This window comes from Ambystoma mexicanum, chromosome 6p (assembly GCF_040938575.1).
Source record: "Ambystoma mexicanum isolate Mex_15411 chromosome 6p, UKY_AmexF1_1, whole genome shotgun sequence".
Lineage (NCBI taxonomy): Eukaryota > Metazoa > Chordata > Amphibia > Caudata > Ambystomatidae > Ambystoma > Ambystoma mexicanum.
Genome location: NC_090935.1, coordinates 153,945,558 through 153,968,761, shown reverse-complemented (window position 1 = coordinate 153,968,761; position 23,204 = coordinate 153,945,558). Strand labels below are relative to the sequence as shown.

Here is a 23,204-nt window from a genome sequence, read left to right as displayed (position 1 = left end):
GGTTGCGGGCACTAGACAATCCCCAGAGCCTCGAGAGGAGGGGGGTGAGGAGTAGACTCCGTACAGACAATGCCCAATCGTCCTGGTCAAAAGAAAGTGAAGGGATCCATTGAAAGATTCACGAAAGCACTCGACAAAGGAGCACAACCCTTGATGTCTGAAGACGTGCCTCCACGTGAACAACCGGCGGCTCAAGCGGCCATGATGGATCCGCAAGCGGTCTTCCAAGCTATGCAACAGGGGTTCGCCGCGCTCAATGTCAAATTGGATGGCATAACAGCTGAGCTTACATCCATTAAAACCAAGCTAGACAAGACAACAGCACGCATCACAGAGGCGGAGACAAGAATTTCCGGAGCAGAAGATGCACTTGAGGCTCTGAAGACCACGGTTTCAACAATGGCGATCGATCTGGGAACAGTGAAATCTAAGTGTGAGGATTTGGAGGCCAGGTCTCGACGGAACAATATCCGCATTATCGGGGTTCCAGAGGAAGCTCTAAAGGGGTCAATAGAAAAGGCGGTGGAAGACCTCCTCCGTAACCTACTGGGGGACCCTGGCTGGTCAGCAATGTTCATCGTGGAAAGGGCACACAGATCTCGGGCACCCAAACCGAAGCCTGGGGCATATCCCAGGCCTATTATCGCACGCCTGCTCAACTACAGAGACAGAGATCTGATATTGAGAACTGCCAGGGAGAAACAGGAATTAAGGTGGGAGGCCAACATAATCCGCATCTTCCCAGACTTCACTATGGCAGTACAGCAGGAAAGGAAACTGTTCACGGGTGTAAAGAAGCTACTACGCGAAGGCCATGCTCTATCCGGCAAGGCTTAAGATACAGCATCAAAACAAGACATACTTCTTTACGTTCCCTGAGGAGGCGGCAAACTTTGTCGAGACACACATCCCTGCCCCTGCCGGGAGGCCTAAAAACGAGGAAGACTCATGAAACACGCGGAAGACAAAATGCTACTACGGTGCTGATTCAGAAGGGACTGCAAACAGCTAAGGCTCCCTATTGGGTGGCCCACATGTGGGAAGATTAAGACTAAACTGAACAATCACATATGCTAGCTCCACCCGCATGTGCCGACATGTATGAGAGTAACAACTGAGAACCAGTCATATAGGAAGTGACGATGAGAGGTCCGGGCAATGGTGGTCGCTACAGCCCCCCCTGTAGCAGGTGCACGTTAAATGTTGGGAGGAGGAAGGGTGGGATTAATAAGCATAGTCAAAGTTCGGGGAACTATGAGGGAGGGGGGAGGGAAGGGGCAGATGGTTTCGGATACTAGTTATGAAAAAGTTGAGGTTAAAATGAAAAGCGCACAAGCCTACGACACTACAACTATTAAATACACAGTTAGGTTACACTTCCAAGGAAATGGTCATAATCAATGGCTAGATAATGGCTAGACCAGACACCGACGGCTTGAAAATATTGAGCTGGAATGTACGTGGTTTGGGTATCCACATGAAGAAGAGAAAGATAATAGCATACATATACAGGCTAGGCCCCAAAATAGTTTTCCTTCAGGAAACACATCTAGGGCCCCAACTAGCTGGACATCTAATCCCGAGTTGGGGGCCTCATCAATATTTTACAACCTACTCGAGAAGGGCGAGGGGGGTGGCGATCCTTATTCATAAATCACTTCAATTCAACTGTATACATTCAGAAACAGACCCTGAATGCAGATACATATTGCTACATGGAACCCTTAGTGACAGCGAAATGGTCCTCCTTAATGTGTATGGGCCGAACATAGATGACCCAGAATTTTATGCTGGAATATTCGAGAAATTGGCAAACTACCCGACGGCCCATTTAATCTGCGGGGGGGATTTCAATACCATCCTTGATGTGAACCTGGATCGCACTTCAACAAGGTCTAGGACACTCACCAAGGCGGCACAGAAAATACACCTTCACATGTCTGACCTCAGCCTGAAAGAGGCATGGAGAGTGCTAAATCCGTCCAAAAGGGAATACACATTCTACTCCTCAGTCCATGACATGCACTCAAGAATAGACTTATGGCTGGTTGACAATGAGTTGCTGGGCTGGGTTACAGATCCACATATTTACCCCAGGACGTACTCAGATCACTCCCCGATACAGCTAACAATAACGGTTCCCGGAATCAGGGCATGTAAGCCACCATGGCGGTTCAAGCCACTGGCTCTCCAAGATCTCGTCTATAGGAACGCAATGGCTAGTAAAATACAGGAGTATTTTGAGATCAATGAGGGAACGGTGTCTAGTCTAGCAATACTGTGGCAGGCGTTCAAGGTTTGCATCAGAGGCAGCTCTATAGCTGTTGAATGCGGAGTCCTGAGGGAAATTATGGGCAGACTGTCACGACTAGAAACACAGATAGCTACCTTACAAACTCAATATGCACACTCTCCTTCAGCGCAAACAAGCGCTGACATTAAAACCAGACTGGATGAATACAGGGAAGCAGCGGAGCAGGAGATCCGCTATTTCGACAAACCAGTGGCTGCACGAAGGTATGGGGAGGGTGAAAGACCAGGGAGGCTGTTGGCGAGAATGGTAAGGGGTGAGAGAGGCATGACAACGATACCGTGCGTATATCTGCCGGATGGCACAGTGACCACTGAAGATAAGGTGAAAAAGGTATTTTATGAAGTTGTACTCCCCTCAATGTGACAGTACTGATGAGGAGATAGACACCTACCTATTCCAAATAACGACAACGCTTCTGGCTGACACCACCAGGGAGTCCCTCGAGACCCCGATCACAGAGGCAGAGATAGCCGAAGCGATAAAAGCGCTGCCCAACGGGAAAGCCCCAGGCACAGACGGTTTGGGAGCAGAGTTCTACAAAGAATTCAGCGACCTCCTTGTGCCCAGGCTATACACCGTGTGGATAGAGGCCTTGAATAAAGGAGAACTCCCTGAAACAACAAGGGAAGCAGTGATCACACTATTGCTCAAGCAGGGGAAACCACCTGAGGAATGTGGGTCGTACAGGCCGTTGTCACTAATGAACACAGATGTGAAGATTTTCGCTAAAATGCTGGCGACCAGATTATCATCGTTAATGCCATACATGGTACATGACGATCAGGCAGGTTTTATTATGGGCAGATCCACAGCAGCCATCATCAGAGGATGCCACAAGATACTAGCAACAATATCCCCAGAGACCCAAGGAGTAGCGGTCTCACTGGATATGCAAAAAGCGTTCGATACGGTTTTTTGGCCCTTTTTATTTGGGGTGATACGCAACTATGGCTTTGGCCCCAATATCATAAGGTGGATTCATGTTTTATACGCTCACCCCTATGCCAAGATCAGAATCAATGGCGCTTTAACGGAAGTCCTGGAACTGTTGGGAGGCACTCGACAGGGTTGCCCCCTGTCGCCATTACTGTTCGCCCTAGTGATAGAACCTCTGGCTGACATTCTCAGGGCACGTTATAGTGCATACGGAATATGGTTGGAAGGCAGGAGGCAGATCATCACTTTATATGCCGATGATATTTTACTATATCTTAGGAACCCGGACCGCACACTGGGCAAGGTGCTGGCGGAGGTGAATAGGTTTGGCGGGTATTCTGGATTGAGACTCAGCCCTAGTAAATCGGAGGTATTCCCACTCACGAAAAATACAACAAAACCCAGGGACTTATGCGGTCTGATATGGAGCCCCACACATATACTCTATGGGAGCATACATAGCGAGGACGGCCCAGCTCACACGAGCGCTAAACTATAATGCACTGTCTGACTCCCTGTGTGCAAAAATGAAACGCTGGAGCGCCCTTCCTATATCATTAATGGGGAGAATAGCCCTGGTTAAGATGATCATACTGCCAAAGCTTTTCTACCTGTTCAGTGGCGCACACTGTTTTCCAAGATGAAGAGTGCCTGCACATTGTTCGTCTGGGGCGGGCACCCCAGGCTTAACTGGAATACATTAACACATACCAATGGGGGGGGCTGGCGGCTCCGGATTTGGAGCTATATTACCTCTCGGCGCAGGCTTACTATGCTGCATACTGGGCCGCAAACTTTATTGACCCGGGGCCGCCGCCACATGGCCAACAAGCTAGAGAATCAATACTGGCTCTGCATAAGATGCTGGAACCGGCCCCTAAACACCATAATTCCTTGGACCCCACGAAGGTGACAACCACAGCATGGGCTAAGATAGCGGATATATTTGGCAAGGGCAGGCTGTATCATCCAAGTATGCCGATATGGGGGGACCCGCGTTCACCATTCTCTCTTGATGGGGAGGTGGCTATGCACTGGAATTCCAGAGGGATTGCGCAGTGTGGCCAGCTGTTCCGGGATGGGCTATTTGCCACATGGGACGACCTAAAGGAAGTAGTGGGGAACACGGATAGACACAAATGGCAGTACCACCAAATTAAAGACACCATGCAAAGGGCTTACCCCTCCTTACCGGAAGAACCAGAAATAAATATGGGGCTGGGCTATATGTTCACGAGTGGGACCCAAAAAGTCGCAGCTGCTGCACTCTATAAAATCATAACCCAGACACGCCCAGAAGGGGTCCACCAGTCCAGGACCAACTGGGAACTAGACTTGGGGCAACAAATAGAGGACCACGAATGGACGCAAATATGTATGCTGACCAAAAGCATTTCATGCAACTCCAGATATAAGCTTATACACTATAAAATAATACATAGGCTGCATTACACACCTGCAAAGCTTCAGCGAATCTACCCCTCCACCTCGGGATTGTGCCCGAGATGCCATGCCGAGGGCGCAAATATCTACCATATGCTTTGGGAATGTATAAAATTGAAAGAGTACTGGTGGGAGGTCTGTGCTGCGCTTGATGAAATGGCGGATCTGCCTGTCCTGTGGACACCAAAGCTATGTTTGCTGGGCGTGGTGGGGAAGATGAACCCAATGTGGCGTAAACTATTAAATTTGAGCTTGCTAATTGCCAAAAGGGCAATATTGTTGAAATGGAAAAGTGTAACCTCCCCAACTAAGGCAGATTGGGAGAAAGACATGTTGTGGACTAATGACACTGAAGAAATGTATATAGACTCTGTACTACCCATAGCCAGACCCAGAAATATATGGGACCGGTACAAGCAATACCTTGCGGACAAGGCTATAGCGGAAGAATCAGAATCGGAGAATACCTGATTGTGTATCATTATTGAAGTGTAATTACGTTGGAATGGTGAAATGTATGTGATTGGCTTGTGTGCACCAATAAATAAAGTTTTTTTTTAAAAAAAAAATTACTGTTGGCCAAATTTTGCCTAAAAGAGTATGCTAAACAAAAAACTCCAAAAAACTCCTTTGAGTTATTGATCTGATTTTTCAGATATTCGACAGTGTGCAGGGGACGTGAGTTCCCAAAGAATTTTTGGGAACAACCATACTTGTTCTATTTTTCCAACCCAGATGCCAAGGTTGAGCCTTTCTCCCCCCGCACCTCAAATTCATCCTCAATTTCCCCACTTCATCTAGCTAGTTTTAATGAGATAAACATCATAAACAGGTGTGCCTTTAGGTTCTATATATCTTACCAAAGGCAACCAAAACAAGGTGGATAGGTTGTATAAAACCCCTATTTTTTTCTTTACTGTAAAGTAGGAAATGTGTAACCGAGGGTTCACAGCCCGACAATGGGGAATAATCAAAGCATGTGAATCTGTCAAAGACCCAATGCCGGAGATTTAAACTACATAATACTCTAAACCATGGGTTTGCAAACTTTGGCGCTCTATATATGTTTTTGACCTCAAATCCCATCAGCACCAGCCAACATAGCCAATGGGGAGGAATCATGATATCCATAGTTCAGAACATCTGGAGAGCCACAGGTTGCAGACCCCTGCATGATAAAAGAAAGCAAAGTACACTTACTGTATTGCATTTTGTTCCACAAACCACTTGCCGGTGATTCAGCCATTGAGATGCAAACACTTTATTCAGGGTCCCGAGCTGAAACTCTCTCTCGCGGAGGAGACTTGGGAGTTTTTGAGCTGCATAGCCACACAAGACTCGGTGGTAGCCGGAATCACTCTGGACTTTGACCTCTCGACTTTTCAGGTAGTAAACCAAAGATCTTTTCACTGGAGGGAGTCTTTTCCTTTTGTAAACAGTGTGATCCCAGCCATGCTGTAAAAATAAATAAAATATGTGAAATCATGTATCAAACGTTATTTGCTGCAGTACAGAACAAGTTTCTTCAACCCTTACTTAACACATCCTTTAATAGGAGGATGTCAAGAGGCATGAGCAAAAGGGACATGTAGTCAGGTCCGCTATAGCCCCACAGCCACTATTAGAAGCCCCCAATTTCACAATTCAGTACTGCCAGGCCTCAGTGATCAGACCATCATATTATCTCTTACACCATCCCAAACAAAGGCCTTGTAAAGGAGCCTGCAGAACCTCTGCTTCCACTCATCACCTCCATTGTTCATTCCTCCTTTGCATTGTGCATTGTCCCATCCACCCTCAAGAATCCTGGATCACCCCTTTGCTCAAAAAACCCTTCCTAAACCCAGTGACTCCCACAAACTACCAGCCCATAACTACCACCCCCTTCCTCTTGAAAATAATCGATAGAGTCGACTACCTCCAAATTAAAGATTTCCTTGAAACTCACAACATTCTGAGCACATGGCAAAATGGCCTCTGCCCTAGACATGGAAGTGAAACAGCCCTCTTGAACCTCAAGAAACAACTTGATGCGAACGACAACGAAATCTCATTCTCCTCTCCTCCTATTCCTCGATCTCTCAGCTGCCTTCTACCTAGTGGACCACCAGACTCTTTGCCACCACCTCACATCCTTTGCTCACTTCTCCCCTGATGCCGCCAAATGGATCTCATCCTTCCGTGCCAACTGAACCTCCAGCGGCTTCGCTGGCTAATGCGGTCGCCCCTCCCACACCTCAAGGCTGTTGTGTCTCACCCACCCCCTACAATGTCTACATGAAGCCCCTTATTTGATCACCCTGACTCGCTTGGCATCTCTTACACAGATGACACCCAAATACACATCACCCTCTCTGGTGACTACGCACAGGACCCCCTCAAAGTGAACACCATCTACGAAACAATCCAAACCTGGATGGCCTTACACAGCCTTTACCTGAATGAGAAAACAGAGTTGCTTCTCATTGGATCTTCAGCCTGCCTTGCCAAACTTGACAATGCCTTCTGTGAGGAACCTGAAGGTGCCTCGCTGACTAGTCCCCAGGCGATCCAGTTCCTGGGGGTGGACCAGTGAGGGAGATCACCTGATGGTGGGTCTTGGGGAGTGGAAGTGGGACACCGACGAGTGAGACGCGGTCTCCCCTCTTATGACAACTTTTCCCCAACCTTCCACATAGGATATACAAACACTTTACCCCCGCCCCTTTTCCAACACAAACGCTTTTGCATATTACCAAGGACTAACACTCGAGCCATTCACCTGACATGTCCCAACACCACGGTCAGGCAAACTCAGGCAATTGACCAGAATGGCCCTTTCCCTTCCCCACAGGGATAAAAGGGGAAGCACAAGATAACAATACGAGCAAGGCAGACCGCACGACGAGAGAGCTAACTCAGCACAGCAGTTCAAGAGTAGGAGAAAGACGGTGCATACCGAGAGGGAAACAAGGAGAGAAGCGACTTTGCCCTTCCTCTGCAGAAGGAATCGCAAGACTATGAACAATAGCCAGCGTGTGTTGCAGCAGATGTCAGCAGTACACAAGGCCCTTCTCCGCTGATAACGAAGGCGGGGAGAGACGCTCGTCTCTGTGGTACCAACCTTGACTCCAAAGAGAAAGAAAGCCAAGCAGTTCATCACAGCCGGTGAGTCGAGGGGAGAGTCACCAAGAAACCGAACTTTGTTGAACAAAAAAGTGGCTAATTGTACTGTGTAAGGTTAAAAGAGCCATCGATCCCAAAATGTGGAAAACCAGAAAATCAGCAACAGAGGAGTCCGGCACCACGTGGGTGCTCACTCAGAAAACTCAGGGTGATCACCCGATTGTTCAAACTACCATAACCAGAAGGTCTTGGGAAAGGCAAGAAGGGGGTCAAAGTGGTCATACAGGGGCCTTGTAAAATCCTATGTACAGTCGAAAGTCTTTGACTGACAGATGATTGTGAAGCTACGGGAAATGAATCCTGCACCATAAGAGTTGAATGAGAAAAGCACGATTGACCATATTGGCAAGAGTAAACCCGAAAGTGGGATGCCGATAAAGAGGGGGCGAAGTCTAAATACTGTGTGTTGACAAGAGTGAAGCCGGCCGTGGGATGTCCACAGTGAACCCTTTAAAAATACATTAAGATTTGTGAATGACACAAAGAAGATTGTGTTGAAAGCCATAGTGAACCCGGTGGAGCGAGGCTAGCAATTGAGTAGGGTCAGAGCCCCGAAGAGGGTGACCCAGGGGTGGAAAACCCATCACCTAACGTGCAACCAGGCAAGAACTTTTTGTTTATAATTTTGAATACATCAAGCCCGCGGCAGCAAGAGACTTTTTGTAGAAAAGAGACTTAACCACCCAAGGCCCTGAATGCTGAGAGCGGAACTGTTAGCTCGTGCTGGGAAAGCTTCCGCGTGTGCGGTGCTCCAAAGTCCTACCTTACCCCGTGCTAAAAACATAGGGAAGGGAGATCCCAAGTACCGCATTCTGACTTCTTATTTCTGAACACTTCCCTCTTTCTTAAGAACACTATCCCACACTTCTTTTTTTAATTAGCTTAAGGATTGGCAATAGATTATTTAGTATAGGCCCTTTTATTTTGACAAGACGCCACTCAGACTGCCTTATTATGGTTTGAAGCTCGAAGCTTGCTCCCATCTTAGATTTAGGTTTAAATTAGACATTTTCCAACCTACGTATACAGTTAATAAACACCCTTGAACTGTGCTCACTTGTGTCTGTCTTTACTGTTGCTACCATGAGTTCCTTACACTTAAATCACTTCATCATCGATGGCCACAAAATACCCATGGCCTCTGCTGTAAAAACCCTGGGTGTATACTTAGATGCAACACTCAACATGTCATGGAAAGTTAATCACATTGCCTCCTCCTCGGCCTATGCCACAAAACTCAACAATGCAAGCAAATCTTTCCACTGAGAATCGCCCGTCGGTCGCACCGGCTCTCATCAGATACATAATGGACTATTGCAACGCGCTTTGTGGCACTACTGAAAAAAATCTAAACAAATTTCAAGTAATGCTAAATAATGCTCTCTATGCCGCACTGGACCAGGGAAAACGCAACCAGAAGATCTGTTCACTGGCTCCCAGTCAGAGACAGAATCAAAATTAAAATTCTTTCAATCACCCACAGATAACTATCAAACAATGCACCCTCGTACCTTGCTCCGACTCAACAGACATTCTCCCGAGAGGGCCCTATGATCAGCTCACAGCAACTGTTTCATACCAAGATTCAAATGCAAAAGAGTAGGTGGTTCGGTTCTAAGTGATATTACTGCATTTTAAAGGTCCAACACCAAAAAGACGGATTTATTTTGGTAGTTTTGGTGTTGCTTTCAAAATGCTGTAATATCACATTCGGCCTCTGCTATGCCCCCGGTGTTTATGGTATTCAGGGGTTTACATTCCCCGAAGCCCCCTTTCCTGCACTACACTTTTCCTTCACACACTCCCACCACTCGTTACATTTTAACGCACGCCCGGCCCTTACCCAATACAAGTGTTCACACACCTCTCCCTAACATACATGTTCTCACACATGCACACAACCCACCCAACACTTAACGTAATTCCACCACGTCGCTCTCCCGACACCGCCCCTGTGCGCTCTGGTGTGTGCGTCTCAGGATGCAGCGGTAATTCCCGAAATGGGCACGCACCAACAGGAGGACAGCGTCCATGCCGCAAGGTAAGTGCGGGTGGGGTGACTGGAAATGGAGTTTGAGGTGGGTGAGGAGGTTGTAGGATCGATTTTGAAAGACCATACTACTGATTTTTTTCTGTCTTTCTAAATTGATATTTTTTTTTCGGGCTGACAAACTGTTAGCCAAATGGTATCCCAGATAGATTACTGTCTTGACCTGCTCCACATTGTCAGTTCCCATAGTCCAAGGGTATTTTATGTCCTTGGTTCTTTGTGATAGAACCAGTACCTTAGACTTTGAAGCATTAGGGAACGGGTTATTTTCCTTCGCATATGCAAAGAAAAGCAGCATTTTAGCTCTGAGAGCTTGCTGGGTTCTATCGACCAGTATAAAATCTTCCGCATAGGCCATCCACTCCAACCTAACATTCGCCAACCTTGCCGGTGAAAACGAAGGAGCCTGCCACAGGCCAGCCGCATTGCACGTATAGAGGTTGAAGAGCGTAGGGGCCAGGATACACCCTTGCTTTACACCTGTAAAGGTATGCATCTCGGAAGAGAGAACACCATCCTCTGACAATCGAACACAAATAGATGTTTTAGAGTGCAGTAAAGCAATCAGCTGGACCAATTTACGAGAAATGCCAAAAGAGAGCATTTTATACCAAATCCTAGATCTTATCAACCCATCTAAGGCACTAGTCCTTGCTAACGAAGCTAGATGGACATCACCAACATGAGAATAATGGACATAATGTCTAATGTGGGACAGAATAGACGCATTAGACACATTAACTGAAGTGCCAAGCTCAGCACGAAACCCCACCTGAAACCTACTTAAAAGGTTATGTTTCCTAATAGCACTATTAAGATCCCTTAACAGAAGAATAGAAAAGACCTTGCTGGTAGCATCAGTTAGGGCTATGGGTTGGTAATTGGACAAATCAAGTTTATCGCCCCTTTTGAAAATAGATATAATAATAGATTTTGACCAGGAAATAGGGATGGTGCGAGTCAAAAAAATATGGTCGATTTTAGTAGATCGACCCATGTACCAGGATCTTCTGTAAGGACAAAAGGGGGGATGCCGTCAGGACCGGGGGCCCTAGATGGCTTAAGACAAGTGATCGCCCATGCTATATCCTCCTTGTTCCAATTACATATTCCCTTCACAGGAGAGCAGAGATCAAAATAATCAAGAGCCCCAAAAGCCTCTGGTAAAGCATATTTCTTAGTATAGAAAGAAACCCAGGAAGCAGAATCTATAGGGCAGTCTATACTCCCTTTAGCATTCCCCAAAAGCCTGTTTACTGAGGAGCAGAAATTACCACCTTTAGCCTTACACAAAAGTTCCATCATATTTTGATGACAAAGAGAAAGCGTCCATCCGGAGGGATTTGATGTAATTCTTATGTCTCAGGATAATCGCACGTTTAAGTCTCCCATAGTCAGACGGCATCAGTCTAGATTTTCTCAGAGCGGCAAGTTCTTTTCTTTTGCAGGCTTTAGAGAATTTGATTCTTTCATCTCTAGGGACACATTTCTTATTAGGACTCACCAAACTAATCGAATCCCTAATTTGGCGGATGAAGGCCAAAATTGTATTATATGTGGAGGCATCGCCGCTAACCCCAAGAGCACAACCAGGAAGTACAGTAGCAGGCCTTTGGAGAGACACAGAAAAGAGCTGGTTAAATTTATACAGTTTTCTGATTCAACAAAACTTAGTTCCCCTGTTATTGGACTCCAGACCCGCTAGATCCCGTCTGATACAAGGGGTAGACATAGAAATATTGAAAGTGAAAGAGAGGCAAATGATAACCCAGGTCAGAATGAAGGCGACTCAGATAACTACAATGTTTCCTAATACCATCTGAAACATAAAAGTAGTCAATACGTGAGATTGACGCTCCTCTATGCCAAGTATGTTTAGTAGCAAGAGATTATGGCATATGGTCCAGCAAAGACAAGTCCCACTCCTTGAGAAAAAACTCCAACCTAATAACTCGTCTAAGATTCACATGCTGCACCAAAGGAAGGGCCCCTATAGAATTCCACCTGGCACCATCTGCACAAAAGGAATTAAAATCCCTTCCCAAGATAACTTGAAATCCACATCCCCTCTGAATCCATTCATACATGATTCCTCCAATCCCCTCCTCTATAGTGTCAAAAGTAACTCTAGTAGGATTCTAGTAAAGATTGAGTATCAGTATCGGAGATAAACCAATACTCAAATTTAACTCTATGGCCAGAAGCCATTCCGAGCAACACCGAACTTCCCTCGAGAAACCCAAATTATATATATATAGCAATGGTTAGACATCCTCTCGGGCGCCCTTCCTCCCCCCTAATTGCAGGACCGGAAATTTTATGATACCCAACAGAGTTTTGGCCATTAGCATAGTCTCCTGAAGTAAATAGATTCTTGGAATACTAGTACAAGTAGGATTAGGCAGCAATTTATACAAATTAGAACTACCACATGTATTCCAAGATATGACTTCAATGACAATCCTGTCATGCATGTACCGGACCTTGCCTTTCTAGGTATCTAAGAGCAGGTTGTATCCAAGACCAATCCTGGCCATTGCCCAGAGAATAAGAAATAAGAGACATTATATTTACGGAGTCGCCCATAGGTACAGAGGGGGACCCATCACTTTTTCGGGGGTGGATGCCACAGGTTCCTTGAATGAGAGAAAAGTTTTCGCTTTAGCCTGCCTGCTTCTACCCTCCGCCCTCTTCAATTTATCCAGAACAGGACTGCGAGACCTATCCTTGGCCTCAAGCCCAGGAATCTTATCTCTCCGGGACTGAAATCTCTGCACTGGCTCCCAGTGGCTGCAAGGAATAAGGTAAAAACCCTCTGCATTGTCCACAAAGCCTTCTGGGGCCTCAATACCTTCAACTCTCTCTTCCTAAATAACTTCCTTCTCGAGCTCTTCGCTCATCCGCCTCCAACTCCCTCAAGGTCAGTCACTTCTCCAAGCAACTAGTTGGTGGTAGATCTCTTTCTTCGGCTGGGGCCTCCCTCTGGAACAGCCTCCCTGAAACTTGAGGACCATCTCCAGGTTCCGGAAACACCTCAAGACCTTCCTCTTTGCTTCTGCTTTCTCTTCTCCTCTGCCCTGCTGAACTCTTGACTGAAAATGCACTGGTCACCTGACTACCCTCTGATCTCGGGTCCAGCCCCCCACCTCCCAGTTGCATACCTGCACGGCCTCCCGGGCAACTCCTGCACTTGGGGCCCGTTTCCTGTATCCCTACAGTCCCCTACCAGCTATTGATACTTGATGTCTGCACTTACCACTGCACGTGCCACAAGCTGGCTGCACTTTCTACCTATTGTTTTTATCAATTTTGTACTGTTGATCCTATGCATTAACACTGCCCCCTCCCCAAACCTCACCCTTTTCTCTTCCCCCCTCCCCTGCACTTGCGCAAACTCAATGTCACCTGGCCTAGTAAGATTGTTGTCTTTGTCTTCCCTATGTTCCCCCTCCCTTGCCTAGTCACGCCTTGCAACACTAGTGTATAGACATGTTATACATTCCATATCACACCATATCATTCTACCTGTGCCTGGCTATGTGAATTAAGTACCACCTTTTCTTGCCCCATACCGGTTTTGCACAATGCTTGTAGTCCTACATAACAAACAGAAAAAAAACTGGCAATCACCTAGAAGGCCTGATGGTGGAGAAGAGCAAGCGACCCAACCAGGATTGAGTCAGCCAGCAACGGCTGGACCACTTAGCAGCTGGCACCTCCAACCAGCAATCTAGATGCTCCACATGACACAGACTGCAAACTTGACTGCACTTTCAGGGGGACCACAGAACGGCCTGCGTATCAAACCAGCAATCTGGACACTCTGTTTAATCCAGACAAGAACCCTGGAACTAACTATACCTTTAACAGGCCCTCATTTCCAAACACTGGAAGACCTGCATATGAAAAGGGGCGGGGCTTAAAGCCTGTTATATGTATACCTGTAACCCAGCCCCTGGGGTGAAGGATGCCAATGGTTGGCCGGGAGACCAGCTGGAGGAGAGAACCAATTAAGGGAGAAATGAGAGGATAAAGAGGGCAGAGGAAACGGGGCATTGTGTTTTTTACATTTTTCAGTGTGAAATCAAGGGAGAAGGAAGACCGATAGACCAAGTGAAGGACAGTGGAGAAGAGTGTGTAGGTGGATTGCTGAAAGCCTGTGCAGGCGGTGGTATTGGTTGGTGCGACAAAGTGGTACTTGTGTGCGTGCAAGGCAAGTGAGGCTAACCGAGGGAGCCTGGGACGTGAAGGAGAGGGCAATTGTGGTATACGGTGTGGGTGGAGCATAGCATAGCAGAAGTGGGGAGATGGGAAAGTAGTAGTGTGGAGAGGGCAGAGTAGTACTAGAAAGTGGCAGAGAAAAGAGTAAGAGAACACTGGAGGGGAAGAGATGAAGCAGAGTGGGTAGAAGAAAAAGGGAAGAGATAGAAGGGAGAGGGAGGATAGAACATAAATATGTGAGGTGTACAAAAGCGTGAATGGAAAGGACCAAGTGAGACCTAAATGTTTGGAAGGCACCTTTTCTTGTACTAGATTATTGAGACAGACCAAATTCTTCAGAAGACATGACCAACGTATTCTTCATTCCTCCATTGTGAAGGCCATCAAAGGTGTAGCAGTCACACGGGATGAAAATGGGAAAGATCCTCTGTCTGAAGAAACCCACATTTGACAACGATGACCTGGACAACTATGAGCCAGCATGTAACTTAACCTTCCTTGGCCAAGGTCACTGCCTGCACAACCGCAGTTGATAATGTTGATCATGGAGCCCTCCTCAATATCCTCTCCACATGCATGGACTTCAACAGAACAGTCTTGCCTGCAGTGGGTCACATCATACCAACTCATCCAGATGGGCCCCAACAGAGCCAAGCGACACCCAGTACCCCGAGGAGTTCCACAAAGTTCCAGTCTCCCTTCACATCTTCAACCTCTACATGTATCCTCTGGAGATAAACTCCTTATCAACAAAGACATCAAAACACAAATACAAATATGACACACAGCTTCGCCTAAACATTAATTTCATCAAAAACATCCATTGAATCAGGCACTGTATTGTCCCTTAGCCATGCCTGGATGTCAATCCCCTACTTCCAGCCCAATTCTACAAAGTCCTTCCTCTAGGAAACCCAGCAGGCATGGCAAACTCCAGAATTGGCTGACTAAAATGAAGTTCAATGGATTCACATCTCAACTGTCCCCAGTGCAAAAGCTCTCTGCTTTACTATTGACTGCGACCTCTCATTCAAAACACATCGCTGGACCCACGCAGCATGGTACCAGCTTGCACTCCTCCACAAACCAAGCCTTTCATGTCTGCCCCAAGTTTCAGAACAGTTGTTCAAGCCCTGGTTAGTGCCCACCTAGATGCCACCATGGCCCCTATAAAATTCATTCAGCATGCTGCAGCACGCTTAATAAGTCCAAAGAAATGTGACCGCCACCACCTTCATCAAGGACTGTCAACGATTTCCCCTTCAGGCATGCATCAAGTTCAAGGTTGCCTGCCTCACCTATAAAGCATTCACACAAAGCATTCACAACCAAAACACTATTCTACTTGGCTGAAAAACTCACCATCTCTGGAGGCGGCACACCATGAAAGACACACCACCATGATGGCAACAAAGAATTGAAGGAGGGGAAAAATAAAGGAAGCAGGCCTGTTCCTGTTATGCACTGTCTCTCGCGAACAAGTTCATGATGCAGATAAGGCTGGCTCCTCCATCCTACACTTCAGTAAGGTCCTAAAGACCTTACGCTTCAAAAAACATTTGCCAAATGTTGATCGCTCCATTCAACCCTACTCTTCCCCCTTTGGAGTACCCCCTCTTCCCATCCAACCATACTTGTAACCCCTTGGTGCCTCCCCTTTGTACAGCGTTCTGTTGCTTTCCAGCTAGGTTTGCATTTTATAAATCCCATACATACAACTACTTTCATTGGAATATGAACCAAATGTTACCATCACACATGTCACAAGTAAATTATAAACCGTTTCTTTCTAATGATTTGTGTCCACGTTCCTAGTTCAATATAGGGTATGTCAGAGATATGTATCTATTTAGATTCATTAAGCGCAAAATTGATTGTGCCTAGCCATGAATTCATTGTGCCTAGCCCTGAATTAATTATACCTAGCCCCAAACTGACTGTGTCTAGCCCCGAATAGAGTATGCCTAGACCCACTGATTCCATTGGGTTCCACAACCATACTAAATATGACCAATTGCCCATAACCCATACTCTACTTTATGCTCTGCCAGCCATCCAAAATTACACCCGCTGCCTAACCCTACTAAGCATGACTGTTTGCTATCTGGCCCCGATCAAGCAAATGTGCAGCCCAGACCCAGCAGATGAGACCAACAACTTACCACTGCATCCCAGCCTAAGTTGCTACCTGGCCACACCAACACCAATCCAACGCTTAGCAATCCCACTGAGCCCAATGATGCACTGAGCCATACTATTCTCTCCCCATCTCTCAGGAATGTGGGGTAAACTATCCAAGAACAATTCTACTGACCCAGATTCTCCTCACCTGTCCGTGATTCCTCGGATGAGTCTTCGAAGACATCTCCCTTCGGCTTCTCCAGACGTGTTCTGGCCTTTTTGGATGAGTCCTAGGAAGAGCCCTGCCGGAGGCCACCCTGCCTACTAGCAGCCAGCCCGGCAGCAGGGGCCTCCAGGGGGACCGCCCCACGACGAGGGAAAAGCAAAGCTGAAAAACCCTGGGATGATGTTAAACTGGGGTTCTTGAATGCAGTCGACTTCGTGAGACGAAATTGGCGTATCCAGTCTTTCCAGAAGGTATTGAAGAGGAAACGCAAATGCGTGTTAACAGATGAGTAGTAGAAATGCAAGGTAAGAGTAAGTAGGCTCGGAGTGGAAGAACGCTCCGAAGGAAAGCGGAGCGTAGGAGGGGCAGAATGGCGGTCAGTAGAACAGAACGAACCGCTAGGAGAAAGTGAGGTAGAAGGCATGGAGTAGACAAAGCAATGAAGGCGGGAAGGCAGCATGAACCACCAGAACAGTGGACGGAGAACAAGCGTGTATACCCAAAGATGGAGGGTTGCAACGCATCATCGCTTAGGCGGAATGCGTATTTGTACGTGACGCGGCGTAAACAACTAGAGCGCTGAATTAGTTTCCACTCAGTAGCCCTTCTTCCATTTCCGCCACAGTTTCCAGGGATGGCGGATCGTGACACCATCACACAACACCCCAAAAGACACTCAGACTACAACCATCCGAGAAAGCAAGGGCGATCTCATCAACGGTAGATCACTCCTAGAACACGCCCTTAACATATCTGACCTTAGAACTACAAACCATCTTGACCTCCTAGCAGTCACAGAAACCTGGCTGCACCCCGCAGCCGGTCCTGCACTCTCATTAGCCATACCAGAAGGATTCACAATTTATAGAAATGGAGGTGGAGTTGCCCTGATCACCAAATTGGACCTTTCCGTCAGAGAATCACTTGACCAAGCTTTCCCCTCTGGGGAACTTCTTTCAATCAAACTATCCTACCCTAACACCGCAACCACCACCATGCACATATACAGACCACCAGGCCCACTACAAACCTTTGACGAGGATATAGCTCTACTCCTCTCAAAAAACACAAAACCATCCACACACATCATCATTCTAGGCAATTTCAACCTTGGCCTCTACGACAGCCTAGATCCCAATGCCACAACCATTCCAAATACAGTGTCCGCTCTTGGACTTACTCAACGCATTGAACAAGCTACCCATGTCAAAGGCTGCACCATAGACTGGCTTGCCGACCTAAATGTATCAACTAGCATTACAGCTAATTCCCCTTGCCAGACCATAACATCATGTATCACAAGGGGAGTAGCCGCCAAACAGAGTTAGAACATACTACCAATTCTGTATGTTACTATTTAGAGCATGATATTGGTGGTGTTCTATAAATCACCAGTGATCCATCCTTATGGTCTAATCTTAGGATCCCTTGGGTGTCAAGACTAAGAATAATTAATTTTACATTTATTCGTAGTCTTGTTTGTAAAGGAGTTTTTTTTTTTACCAGTTTTAGTTCATAAAGCGTATTGTACCGGATATACAACAATCAAGGTAGAGCATACCTGTACATTTGGAGATGGGCAGACAAAGTTAGAGCATGTGTCTCAAATTTGTTCTGCATCATTACATTTCAAAGACAAACTGAAAGAACATGTTTCTCACAATCAGTTTAAAAATACAATATAAAATAAAAATTAGAAAATGAAAAGAAAAAGGTAACTTCATTTCTAACAATTTAGAGAATGGAACAAAGTAGTAAGTGGCAAGATAATTCAAGCAAATGTAGTAGGCACTAGTTAATGGTGCAATAGCATACAGTAGGGGGATGAAGAAAACACTTGTCCTTCTATAACCATCATCACTATCCCTAGACAAACCCAACCAAAAACTGTTCCAAACCTAACCCCAGCTACCAATGCAAGAAAAATGTGCAACGTCAAACGCACAAACCTGCTCCCTCTATTAGGCCCCATCACTGAAAGTACCTACTCCCATGCCAACCCATCAGCCATGGTAGATCTCCAAAACACCACTATCCTCCAAGCCATCAACAAAATTGCCCCACTTAAACACTTCAAACCAAAACAGACAGCTCACCTGAACTCCTGGTTCACACCAGACCTCATGAATTTTTGATCTAATAAACATGCCGCTGAATCAATTTGGAAAGCCTCACCATTGAAAAAATAACAAGGATCTATTAATCTCCTCCGCTAAAAAAATACAAGCAAGCTATACTGTTAGCTAAAAACATCACATACAATGAGCGCATAGCAAATGCTAAATCTGGCAGTAAGGAACTGTTCACCCTCTAGAGGGAACTGGACCAGCCCACCCGACACCTGTCAGAAATACGAAACTTGGTGTGCTAACATACAGCATGCCCTCTTGGACAAAATAGCTTTACTCCAAAACAAAAAATAGTAAACAAAAAAGACAAGTTAATGTTGCCAGTCAAATACTGACCCGTCAAGCACGAGAAAGCCCCCCCCCCTCCTTTCGTATTCAGGCCGGTCTCCACTACCGAGGTCATCAAAATCATCTCCTCTGTAAAACCGTCAAGGCGATATATGCCCTACCCCAGTCATCAAAGACTGTGTTACAGAACTTGTCCCCATTCATTACCGCTCTCATCAATAACTCCTTCTCACAAGGTACAGTCCATAAGAATCTGAAATCCTCCCGTGTCTAAAAATAAATCCCTTGACCCCAGCATCCCTACTAATTACCACCCCATCACGACGGTCCCCTTCCTGCTGAAAATCCTTGACCGCGCTGCCTACCTCCAGATTCAGGAACACCTGTAAAAAAAAAAAACACTCTTCTGGGCCTACGGCAATTGGGCTTTCCGACCTAGACAGCACGGAAACGGCACTCAACCTACCACCATAGATGGTGCAGAGACCTCTCTGCATCATTTGACTTAGTAGATCACAAAATACTATGCCACCACCTGGACAGCGCTGCACACTTCTCACCCAATGCCATGGCCTGGATAAAATCATTCATTTCTGAGAGTACTAAGAGTTTTTTCCAACCTAGCTAACGCCACCCTTGCCCCTGTTATTTGCGGAGTACCTCAAGGATCTTGCGTGACACCAATGCTTTACAACATATTCACCAAGCTGCTACTTGACCACCTTGATTAACATGGAGTGTCCTATACAAACTACGCGGAAGATACGCAAATTCTAAGGTATCCACCTTACCAGACACTACAACACAGACTCTACCATCCTCAACGACATCTACCAGATAATCCAATCCTGGATGGCCCAACATGAACTTTGTCTAAACAATGTCTAAACAATGACAAAACTGAGCTACTCCTGGTCGGCACCAATCACACCTCAAAAAACTTGACCCCAGATACAAACCATTCATAATTGATGGAAATACCATTACCAAAACAAGTTAAAACGCTGGGCGTGTATTTCGACTCCACCTTAACCTTCTCCAGACAAGTTAACTCTGTAATCTCACCAGTAGCCTACACAACCAAACTCATTAAAGTTTGCAGACCCTACTTAGCAGACAGTTACCTAACCCTAGCAAGAGCCCTCATTCTGTCGAAACTCGACTATTGTAATATCCTGCAGGCTGGCATTGCGACTAGCAGCATCAAAATACTACAGGTCACACAAAACAAAAGCCTTACGGGCAGCACTAAACATACCAAGAAGAGAACATATCTCTGAAATCAGACGCAAAGTGCGCTGGTTACCGGTTCAGGGCTGGATCAAATTCAAAACAATGGCAATCACCCACAAATGCCTCACTAACATAGCTCCTAAATATCATACCAACCTGCTCATTCCAACCTGCTCATTCCAACCCAAACCACCAAGACCACACGCTCTGCTTCAGCCTTCCTTCCCTCTGTTCCGAAATTCAAAAGAACTAAGGCTGGTGGACGTAGCTTCCAAGTTGTGGCAGCCAAAGGATGGAACGCCCTACCTCTAGACATTAGAGCTGACCCTTTCCACACTTCATTCCGTAGAAAACTTAAGGCCTGGTTCTTCACATCCAATGTGTAGCCTTCTTTGCTTCAATGCTTACAGTATTATCCCTATACAATATGCCTCTGTAAATATATCTGCTCTACTTCATTTTTAAACAACTTATGTAAATAAGATTACACATGTAGAATATTACTAATTATTATACCTACGGGAACATTGTATCTGTAAATAACTTAAGTCTGTAAATATGTTTAATATGATATATGCCAAACTTATTTTTTCTATTGTTGCCTGTGGTAACTCCTCTAATGTGCATTACCTGCTCTCCGGCGGCCTGATACCTACGGGTTTTGCGCGCTCTACAAATGGTAAATAAATAAAAAGGAACCTGGCCTGAAGCCATCTGGCCACTGCCAAGGAAGACCGGAAGAAAGGAGCATATCAGCAGCTTAAGAGAGGAACGTTTTTAAAGCTTTGTATACAAACTAACAGGGAAAACTGGCTTTAAGACTGGGTACGAATTTTCAATTTTGATATTAACGTTTTTACCAACTACTAGTAAGCATTTGTTACGAATAAGATCAGATTAAATTCGCTTTACACGGGATGCTTGCGTGTCAAGAGACTGTATTGAGTCTATGAACAACATGAGAGCTCACGTTCGTTGCTTTGAAAGCCACAAGAGGAGGGGAAAGGGTAATCCTTGCAGAACCACAAATACCACAACCACCCAGTTACCATGAATACAAAGCTCTGCAGCAGTCTCCTACCCTTCAAGCCCAACCAAAGCAGAAGGTAAATGAAATAAATAATGCAGCAGTAACTGGCATTGTTAAATGTCTTACAAATATCGGATGGGTATAAAGGGGACTGACCCGTCTCTTCTTGGCATGAAGGCAGGGTAGGCTTGTGGTACAATCCATGCAGGTAGGCAAACAAAAAACAAAAAATAACGTCTGTTGCCGATCTAGATGCCGACACTGTCACAGTGTGGGATTCTCCAGACACGCTTCCCTCTGTGGATGGTCACTAGGCGATATTACTACAGCTGCTCCCTGCCTTGGCAGATGGACCCGTCTGAAAGTGCAAGGAGTTGTGCCTCCTACAGAGCTATGCATGAATGGCCAGTACCCCCCTGTGGATGCAGTGGAAGCTGTTCCCATGAACCCATCTCCATCAATGCAGATCCCTATGGATGGAGCCACAATTGCCCATGGGCAACCCCCGCCGCTGGTTTGTGCCCCACTTCGCCCTGTGGGGCACTCTCCGAGGAAGCTACCTCTTGGGTTAGGTCTCCTGTAGCTTGTACCCTCAGTGGAAGCCCTGCGTCCCCGCCCAACGATGCGCCCACTATGGATAGGGCTTCTGGTAACTGCCGCCACCCCCGTGAAAGTCCTCCCGTTGTTAAAGCCCCCGTTGCGTGTGCCCCTTCCGTTGATGTTAGAGCAATCAGCAGCCCCTGGAGTATGTGGCCCTCTGATGGCGCTTCCTCCCGCGGACTCTGGCTGCCTCGAGTCAGTGGCACGAGGTTCTTTCTGAAGCTTGAACACAAACAGGTCCAGCCACAAGCAGCCGTTATGGGGGCCCGAAACATGCACGTTGCAGTGCATTTCCGCATCGGCACTCGAGCTTGTCTGAACTGCTCTTGTGCCGCTATTTATACTCGGGTTCGCCTAGGTTCTGACCGCACCCCCACTTCGGTGCTGTTCCCCCACAATTGTACTGAATTGCTTGCCCCACCCCCGCTCGGTGCCCCGGCCGTGTTGTGCCTTCCCTCACACACGGGCGCTTGGTGAAAGAGGTTCATAGGGCCATACCATTAGTGTGCCGCACCCAGGCCGCCTACCGGCCGGCCTGTCCAAGCGCGGCCCGCGACCGCGTCCCCCCACCCCCTCCCAACCCATCCTCCACAGGGTTCGGCCTTCGAACAAGGCCACGGCCATTCATTCTTTGCCGCAGTTCGGGACACAGCTCCTACACTATGGAAATTGGTAAGGAGAGTTCAAAGACACAAACCCAAACTGCACTAAAAAAAAACACAAATAACTTGCAAGTGCAAAAAAAATCAGGTCTCGTCACACAGAGAACAGGCCTAGAGAAGATACACAGGGCAAGATAGACAAGGTGTGGGTCGATAGAGCGCCAAGAAGCCAGAGGGGTGAAGAGGGAGGGACGAGAGGAGGCTTTTACACGTCTGGATGCAGTCTAAGTTAATCACCAGTCAAGTTCATACATTAGCTGTCATCAGGTGTAAGACTTTTGACCATAGTAATCCAAGTTATTTCCAAATATAAAAGATGGCTTTTGCTTTTCCAAACTAGATCAAACTATGATATGATATGGCATTTATAATGCGCCTATACACAAGTGTTTCAAGGCGCGCGAGGCAAGGTTAGGGGGAACAGAGGGAAGACAGACAAAGATCCTGCTAGGCCAGGTGTCACTCAGATCGTGCACGTGGGAGAAGTGCGGGGGCGAAGGAAGGGAGGACAGTGCAGTACATAGGATAAGACAATAAATAAAAATAAGTAAAGTACGGCCAGCCAGTGGCAAGTGCAAGGGTAAGTGCAGACGTCAGGTGCTGGAAGTGGGACGGTAGGGATACAGAAAACAGTCACCAAGTGTGGGGGTTGCCAGGAAGGCAATGCAGGAGTGCGACTGGCGTGGGAGGAGACCTGGGCCCGAGATCAGTGGGTGTCCAGGGAACCAGTGAAGTTTCAGTGTCAACCAGGAAAATCAGCAAGGGAGAGAAGGAGAAAAAGCAGAC

At 46.6% G+C, this 23,204-nt stretch overlaps 1 protein-coding gene across 1 annotated transcript in view; it reads right to left on the bottom strand.

Annotated features, from left to right (window-relative positions):
* DCAF12 (DDB1 and CUL4 associated factor 12) overlaps positions 1-23,204 on the bottom strand; it is a 402,526-nt gene that overhangs the window by 351,458 nt on the left and 27,864 nt on the right. Inside the window, exon 2 of the mRNA XM_069626849.1 lies at positions 5,894-6,148. Coding sequence (XP_069482950.1) covers positions 5,894-6,148 — 255 coding nt within the window. The remainder of the gene's footprint in view (positions 1-5,893; positions 6,149-23,204) is intronic.